Source organism: Panthera tigris, chromosome E2 (assembly GCF_018350195.1).
Source record: "Panthera tigris isolate Pti1 chromosome E2, P.tigris_Pti1_mat1.1, whole genome shotgun sequence".
NCBI classification, from domain to species: Eukaryota; Metazoa; Chordata; class Mammalia; order Carnivora; family Felidae; genus Panthera; species Panthera tigris.
In genome coordinates this window covers 58,126,718-58,135,218 of record NC_056674.1, presented here as the reverse complement: position 1 = coordinate 58,135,218, position 8,501 = coordinate 58,126,718, and the positions used below count along the sequence as shown (strand labels likewise).

The following is an 8,501-nucleotide window of genomic DNA, read 5'->3' as shown; positions in this document are numbered from 1 at the left end:
CAGCGACTTAGTTCAAGCCTTCTAACCACCTGTGACAGCCTCTGATCGAGCCCCCGGCCAACTTCCCCTCCCAGTTACGGCTGCGCTTCTCAAAGGCCGCCTCCCGCTCTCCGCACACTCCCCACCGAGGCTGCTGGGAGACCCCTCTGTGCCAGCCCTCTGCACAGCTCCTCGCATGGAACGTTCTAGGATCTGTTCTGCTGTTTCGGCAGGGCCTCCAGGGATCAGCGAGGGGATCTGGCGGGCAGGGCAGGCGGGAGAGCAGGACAGCGGGATGCGAGCCCAGAGGGGGCCTGCCGGGGCTGGGATGATGGCAGTTCCCTGGCACGGACTCCGACGTCGCTTTCTAAACTAAAAGGCCAAGAGCGGCCAGGGAACCACGTCCACCACTGACGGAGCTCAGCCCGCCCTTCCTAAGCCCACGGTCACCCACTCCAACCTGCACGGACAACGTCAAGGCGGGAGGGCGGTCCCAGAAGAAAAACAGCCATGGGGGCTTCTGCTGGCCCAGCTTCCACGATGGGATTTCACGCTCATAAAAATTTCTAGTCGAAAACCCAAACACCCCGCGTACAAAGACCCTACGTTTCTCGTTTTTCTATGACGTCCCCTTGAACGACTTACTCTTGCTATTTCGTCTACACCCGAGATAAGTTTGCAGCAGACACTTGGGACAAACCGTTTCAAACAACGGGCACTGGCGCTTACAGTCACCAAAGAAGCGACCACGGCAGGGTTCACGTAAACTGCTCGTTTATTAGCATCGGTACTGCAACATAACAGTTTCCGGGAGACGCGCTGAGCTGCACGGAGGTGGCGGAACGAGGCGAGGAGAGGCGAGGCGAGGCTCGGGTGGGCGGAGTGGCGGCTCCTACTTCTTCCACTCGTTCTTGTCGTAGTCCCACTTGGCTGAGAAGCCCTGGATCGGACTGACCTTCATGTCCAGCATCCTCTTGGTCTGCTTAGCCACCCACTCCTCCTCGAAGGTGTGCGGGATGGGGCCATACACTAAAGCCCAAAACAATTTCATGAGACAACGTCGTCCTGACCGGTTGTTTCTAAGCCCACGCGTTACACGGGTCAGGCCTTCCCCCAACACACTGGCCGCCAGGCTAGCAAAGTCGTCTGCCGCTCGGCACCCACACCCACACCCACACCCGGGTTTTGAATTCTGGGCACTGACAACTCTTGATATTTCCCAACTATTCTCTGTTGACGAAAGGTTATCAATGAAACACGAGCTGAGAGCACAATGTCTGCTCCGTAAGACGTAGACGAGGGGGCCTACAGACCAGCGCTGAGCACAAACAAGAAACCACGAGTGACTTGTGAGTCCTGAGGAACACGTCCACGGTCAGACCAAAGGTACAGGATCACAGCCGTCTGGAACGGGAAAAAGCCATTCTGCCCGGACACAAAGAACCCGGGAGAGGTAGCACGGAACGAGCAGACAACTCCAACGGCCTCTGTGCAGACCCTGTGAGGTCTAATGACCCAGAAATCTGCTTATGGAGACACAGTCCCTATTCAGTCGAAACAGCCCTTCGATAAGAAACAACGCCCTTTTCCTTGACCGAACCTTCCCGACGCCGTCCTCCAATAACGTAATAAAGCGCCACAGAAAGGCGGTGTGCCATACAGAGCAGGAAGTCCTTCGCTACCGAGCACGGCCCGCCGCGAAGAAGTCAGAAGGTGGCTTACACCGCTTCAGTGAACGTGAGCTGGACCCCAGAGCGGAGGCGCCCGCCTCGCGCACAGGCGCCCACGGCCCACTCCCGGGCGCCGGAAGACGGCGCGGAGCCGACCCGATCCGGGCCTGCGTGGCTGCGACCCGAGACCCCAGGCCCCCGCCACCCCCACTCACCATAGTGCTTCTCCCAGATCAGGAGGAGAGCGGTGAAGCCGATGAAGAACATGGCAGCGCCCACAACCGTCTTCCACTCGTTCGTGCTCCTGTTCATTTCCGCGAAGCTCTCGTTGAACTTCATGCGGTACACTGGGGAGAGAGCACAGCCGTCGGTGCGGGTGAGGGGAGGCCGTGCCAGATTGTGAGGCGGGGCCCGCGACGCGGCCGAGGGGCACAGCGCACACGCACGTGCTCTCCCACACGGGTACGAGGGGTGGCGGAGGGGACGGAACGCACCTAGTCTGCTTTGAGCACGAAAACCCCACAGAACCAGTGAAGTCTTCCTCCTCGGGTTACGGTGCAGGATCCACTGAGTCCCCAGAGTTTGACCCCCACCCCCCGCCACCTGACGGGGACTTTCGGCCTCTGATCTTCTGTCAGTAAGTTAGAGCGGACACCGCCCACCCGGCAGGGCCGCCAAGAAGCCGTGTCCGCACCCTCCTCCTGGGGGACCGGAGCCCCAGGGACCCGGGCAGAGGTGCGGCCAGCCCACAGAGCCGGGACCCCGGAACAAGCCCCCGGGACACGCCCCGTGCTGGTCTCCGGGCGGCGCCCCCAAGCTCACAGCCCAGACCCCGGCAGACATTCTCTCTCACACGGTCTGCCAACACTTCTGTTCAAGACCCACATTCAACTTTCTCATCGATGGAGAGGCTGCTCCAGGGGGCCTTCTCTTTCTCTTTCAAGGCCTTCTGGCTGGCAGAGAGGTTCTTGACGTGAGCCACGTCGGGCAGGGGGTAGTCACGCCGGTCCACATAACTCGGGAGAGCGTAATCTTCACTCTTCACGACGCTTCCTACAAAACACAGCGACGAGTGTTTGAAAATTCACACGGGTTCCGAGTGACCAACCCACACGAGGACAGGCGTGTGCACCCTGAAGACCTCGGTCATCCCAGGGACTGAGGCCACAGTGTCACACGGCCGACGGACCGTCGGGGGAAGCAGGCCCAGACGGCGGGGCGAGGGTGCGGGGCCGGCTGAGCGCGGCCCTTCTCGCAGCCGACACGCCCCTGCCAGGCCAACTGCCACCGGGGACGGCAGGGTCACGCGTACCAGCACCACGCAGAGGGCACGCGGGGCTCTCGGGACGCCCTGCTGGCCTACACGAAGGCCCTTCTGCAGGAGACTCAAACTAAGGAGGGAGAGCAAAATCGACAGAAAACTCGTAAAAGAAACAAGCGTCCAAAGGTCAGAAACAAGACACAGGGCGCTGTTTACTGTCCCAGAAACAAACAACCTGCGCCCAACAGAGGAGGGACGCAACTACCCCCACAGGCGTGTCAAAGGTGTCATTCGTTCACAGGTTCAGAAATGTTGGCTGAGCACCTGTTACACGCTCGCCGCGGCTCCAGCTGAGAGCAGCGAACAGAGGCGGCTGCCCGTGGGTGCTCACAGGCCAGAAGCGGACAGACCCGTGGGTCCCAGGTCACGGCACGGGGGCTCAGGAGAAAGAAAAGGTACAGCAGAGGAAAGGAATCGGGGCGCACGTAGAGCAGGAAGCAAGGGACGGCAGTCAAGAGAACGAGGAAACAGTCGCGTCCTCAGCAAGTCACACAAGATCCCGGGACTTTTTTTTTTTTTTTTTTTTTTTAAGATAAACCGCTGGTGTACTTACACGTCCACGTAACTGAACACACAAAACTCCCGGCAGAGCAAACCCAAGTTATTATCAGTGGAGAGAGGACAAAATGGGGATTTCTGCTCCAAGAGATAGAAATCTTAGTGCCTTAAAATAAGCACGCATCTGTGTGTGGCTCAAGAGAAACAGTTCAGAAACCAGAACACAAAGGAGTATCTTCATTTGTATTTAGGGCTTTCCCACTGCTGAAAGCTGTTTTTTCAATTCCATCCTATGCTTGCAAGAAAACGCTGTGATCCAAACTGGTCTGGAGGAGTGAGGTCTTGCAAAAATGCTTCGCTTCCGTTAGCGGAGTCGCCATGAGCACACGCTCCCAGGTCACGTTAACAACAGTGACCCATCGCTGCACCTCAAGCAAAGCACAATTTCTCTAGATGCTTATCTCTGGAGCGGAAGTGACTTACGTATACCCAGCCCGATTCCAAGAACTTGAAGGTGGAAAGGACTGGAATTACTTTCCACGGTTCTATAAAAATGAGTGGCCTAAAAGAACCAAATGTCTACCAGCACTCAGCTCCCATTAATCACTAAAAACAGACGTAAACTGGGGTAACGAGGACATTCCACAACTGACCGGTGGTTATGGCACAGCTCAGGAACTCAACTCAAAACCACTGAAGGGCGCTTTCAATGGGCCCGTGTCTGTCGTGTCAATCACCTCTCAGTAAAGTTATCAAAATGCGAATGCTCGCAACCTTGGAACACTCTCAGCATAAAACTGCACTTTCTAGAACAAGAACGACCAACGTGTGGTCTCGGGGCTGCAAGGGTTCTCAGCACTTTGGGCCTGGTCCCCCACACCCCACAAAGATTAGCACACCAAGCATTCCTTTAAGAGGGAGACGAAAAGAGACTTTGCATCTGAGCGAGGGGCTCGTCGCTGCTGTCCTCAGCTGGGTGGGTCTTTCCCTGAGCCTCTGCTGAGGAAATCTGGGGAATCAGGAGCGGCCCCCTCGATCACACGTGTCACAGCACAAGCACCCAGACACAGAGGCGGCTGCCGGTGGCACTTCAAAGCGCTACTATCTTAGGGGGAAAACCAGTCCGTGTATTCAGGCACCACGCGTGAAAGCTAAAAACGGAAGGCCAGGGGCACCCGGGGGCTCAGTCAGTTAAGGGTCTGACACTTGATTCGGCTCAGGTCACGACCTCACGGTTCATGAGTTCAAGTCCCACGTGGGGCTCTGGGCCGACAACACCAAGCCTGCTTGGATCCTCTGTCTCCCCCCCCCCCCACCCCTCCCCTGCTCATGCATGCACGTGTTCCTTCTGTCCTCAAAAATAAACCTAAAAAAAAAAAAAAAAAAAGGACAAGTCCTATTCAATGGACCGCAGATTTCTCTACCTGCGTACTGTGTACCAAAAACACAGCAATGAAGAAAGGCAGGTTCTCAGCCTCAAAAAAGTTTGCATTCTGGAAGCAAAGAGACGACACACAGAAACCCCAGTATGTCAGCCCTCCAAGCAGACAAAGTAGGATGATGTAGGCCAGGCAGCATCTTCACAAAGGGCGGTGAGGAAAGGCTATTCTAAAATAACAACTCTGGAGCTCTGAGGCAGAAGCCACAGCCTGCCACACACCAGGAATGGGTCACACCCCTGGGGACGGGGACCCTGAGCACCCGGGAGAGCTGCCTTGGGTCTGTCATTTCCTTTTTGCGTATGCTTTGATAACATCAGAGAGGCCTAGTGCAGATCTTACCCCAGACACGAGAAGCCACCGGAGGATTTCAAAAAGGGACTAATTTAACTAAGAATAAGTTTTGGCTAATGCCACTGTAAACAGAAGGAAGCTGGCCTCTTATGAAAGGCCAGAGTGACCAAGGGGACGTGAAGGAACTCTCGGGGGTGATGCAAATGTCGTAGTCCTGACTGGCATCGCTGTTACACAGCTGTGTGAGCTTATCAAAATCCACAGAACATTATGCTTACAAAAGATAAATTGTACTTTCTGTAAACTACACCTGCAAACGAATTAAACAAAGCTAAAAAAATATATAAGCAAAGCCAAAACAGAAACAAAATATAATCTGTCATAAGTGACTTGCTAGGTTTTTTAAAAATGTTTATTTCGGGGTGCCTGGGTGGCTCAGTCGGTTGGGCGGCCGACTTCGGCTCAGGTCATGATCTCGCGGTCCGTGAGTTCGAGCCCCACGTCGGGCTCTGGGCTGACAGCTCAGAGCCTGGAGCCTGTTTCAGATTCTGTGTCTCCCTCTCTCTGACCCTCCCCCGTTCATGCTCTGTCTCTCTCTGTCTCAAAAATAAATAAATGTTAAAAAAAAAAAAAAAATTAAAAAAATTAAAAAATTAAAAAATTAAATAAAAAATAAAAACGTTTATTTCAAGAGAGAGAGGGAGAAGAGAATCCCAAGCAGACTCCTGTGCAGAGCCCAACGCAGGGCTCACCCCCACGACCATGAGATCTTGACCTGAGCTGTAATCAAGAGTCACACGCTTACCTGACTGACCCACCCAGATACCCTTGGCTTCCTACAATGAAGGAGTGTTTCATTCCACACCTACTAATTAAACAACAAACTTGTCTTTATTATATCCCCATTTAAATAACAAACATTTCAACGATACTCTCAGCAGATGATTTGTGTTATCCTGGACAATATAAGGAATGGAGGAAAATGTGAAGACAACAGACAGGATCGCCAATTCGAGGACACAATTTCAAGGAAAAATTCACACATAAAAGCAGTTGAGGCAGTAGCAGTTACTGGTTATTGAGCCCCTGGATTCATAAGCCTTGCTCTCCCAGTTATCACTACTCAAGCCTTGCACTTGACCCCTCCCTAACACAACCTGCCATGGCAATTTGCATTTTGTCCTTTCGCTGGCTTTCTCTCGGTCTAGGATGCCATTCTCCTCTAGAATATAAGGGTAACCTATTCCTTCAGCACAGAGAAGCCGCCCCTCCAAAAACCTCTCCTGAACCCCAGGCCGGGGTAAGTGTTTCTCCTCAGGGCACATCACTTATTCAAACACTGTCTTCACATATCTGTCCCTCTCCGGACTGCAAACATCCTGGGGAAAGGCCCAAAGATGCTTGATAGATGCAAAACTAAACTCGCCATGTGCTGCTGGGCACTGAACTAAACTCTTTACATATATTTCAGGTGAGAAGAGATTCCTACATGTAAGTAGCTCATCCAAGACAAAAATGAGATTGAATTCTGCTCAGGCTAGAAGTCCAAGCTCCTTCCCTTCCATTGCCCCAACAATGCAAGTGGTATTTGAGATAAATGGTTGGGACTTTTTTAGGGGGAGAGAGGAAATCATTAAAGTCGTGTATGGTGGAGATCTCTTGAAAGGGGTGGAACTTGAACCTGAAAAAAATGGGAAGGGAAGGAAAAGGGGGGAAATATCAGTGTAAGCAAAACTCCAGACTAGTATTCAACATGATTCATAAATGCTCTATAATCTAGAGGTAAGCCCTGTTAAAATATTGATACCCCCCCTGAAGTCCCACAACAGCAGAATCAGGATCTGAGCCACCTTAGACCATCTGTGTTTGAAACTCCGGCAAAGGAGCTCACACACAGTGGGAACAGGATGAAATCAGCTCAGCCCATTTAAAAGAAGTTACACTTACCATGCGCTCGTACACACACAGAGGTGGAAATTGCTCGCTTGCCAATTAGGCTAAACACTCTGGTAGCCAACATTCTGAAAGAGAAAAATGCACACCTTCTCTATGAATAAGGGCAAACACCCATCGGGGATTCCAGTGCATTTGGGAAGTCGATGCAACTTTGGTTTTTTATCCCCCAACATCTATGACCCACTGTTTCTTCGTTACCGACTCTAAATTCACAAAATACCCGAGGATGAGATTTTTCTTAACAATCGACACGTTTTTACGGGGCTTCATAATAGGCCAAACGCCGTAATATATACTCAGGAAATATATATATACAGGAAATTAGCAGAAAACTGGCTTTGTTAAAAAAAACAAGAAGAAATTTTAGTGAGGAGACTAAACCCTAAAGCGCTGAGCTACCATGACGGGCTCCACTGTCTGGACGAAAAGGGTAAACAACTCAAAGGTACCGGCATGCACTGCATGCAACTGAGCATTTGGTTAAAAACCTAGCATGTGCCTAAAATAGGAAGAAGACATCAGGCAGAAAGGCTGCAAATACGGCCTGGTCCACTGCCAGTGTCCGCGGACGATGACCTGGATGACCCAGCTCCCACCCGGGACCTTCCGGCTTCGGGCCCATCTCCCCTACCTCCCCTTCCTTCCAAACGGGGACTTCAGCAGGGGACTGCTGGCGACCAAAGGGACGCCGAACGCATTGAGAAAACGCACAATAAACATAAGCATGACGTCAGGGCTGAACTGGCTCGCACCCTGCGTCTTCTCTCCCGGGGCCTGGCCCGCGCGTGGGCGGACGCGGGGCGGCTCTCCCCGAGCCCCGTTAAACCGGTACGGTCGCGCAGTCGTAGCCGGAGGGCTGCGGGCCTAGGCTGCAGAGCCGCCGACCCCTGGCCCCGCCCTCGGCCAGCGGGCGCTCCAAGGTCAGAACCCGAAACCAGACCCACGGCCGGGGCGGCGCAGGTGCAGCCAGGCGGGATGCCGCGGGGCGGCACACAGGCCGCGAGCCGGCGGCCCCCGAGCCCCGAAACCCCGCCGGCCGGCCTCAATGTCACAGGGCTCCGAGGCCCAGTCGCCGCTCCCTGCTGGCGCCGGGCCGCCGGGTCGCGGGCACGCTCGTCCGCTGGCTGCCGGCCCCTGGCCCTCCCCGGCCCCGCGGCGAGGGCCGCCCGCCATCCTCCGCCCGCTCACCTGCCGCCCGACGCTGCCCGCCGCGACCGCCGCGACCGCCCTCTATGTCCCGGCTGCCCGCTACCGGAAGAGAGGAACGAGGGCGCGCGCGGAGCACCACGGGATCGAGGAGGACCCGGCCGCGCCGGAGGTCACCCGAGCGGAAGGAGGGCAGCG

At 54.5% G+C, this 8,501-nt stretch overlaps 1 protein-coding gene across 2 annotated transcripts; it reads right to left on the bottom strand.

Moving 5' to 3' along the window:
* Window positions 1–736: 736 nt before the first annotated feature.
* Window positions 737–8,428, bottom strand: LOC102968374. Of its 2 annotated transcripts, none has more exons than XM_042968604.1 (5): window positions 8,346–8,428; window positions 7,149–7,222; window positions 2,535–2,702; window positions 1,865–1,996; window positions 737–1,008 (listed from the first exon to the last, which is right to left on the bottom strand). In XM_042968604.1, the coding sequence occupies exons 2-5, from the start codon at window positions 7,219–7,221 to the stop codon at window positions 872–874; spliced, it is 510 nt and encodes a 169-aa protein (XP_042824538.1). In that variant the 5' UTR covers window position 7,222; window positions 8,346–8,428; the 3' UTR covers window positions 737–871. The 2 variants fall into 2 exon arrangements, with proteins under 2 accessions (XP_042824538.1, XP_042824537.1); XM_042968603.1 differs by lacking the exon at window positions 8,346–8,428 and adding an exon at window positions 7,789–7,807.
* Between the last annotated feature and the right edge of the window lie 73 nt (window positions 8,429–8,501).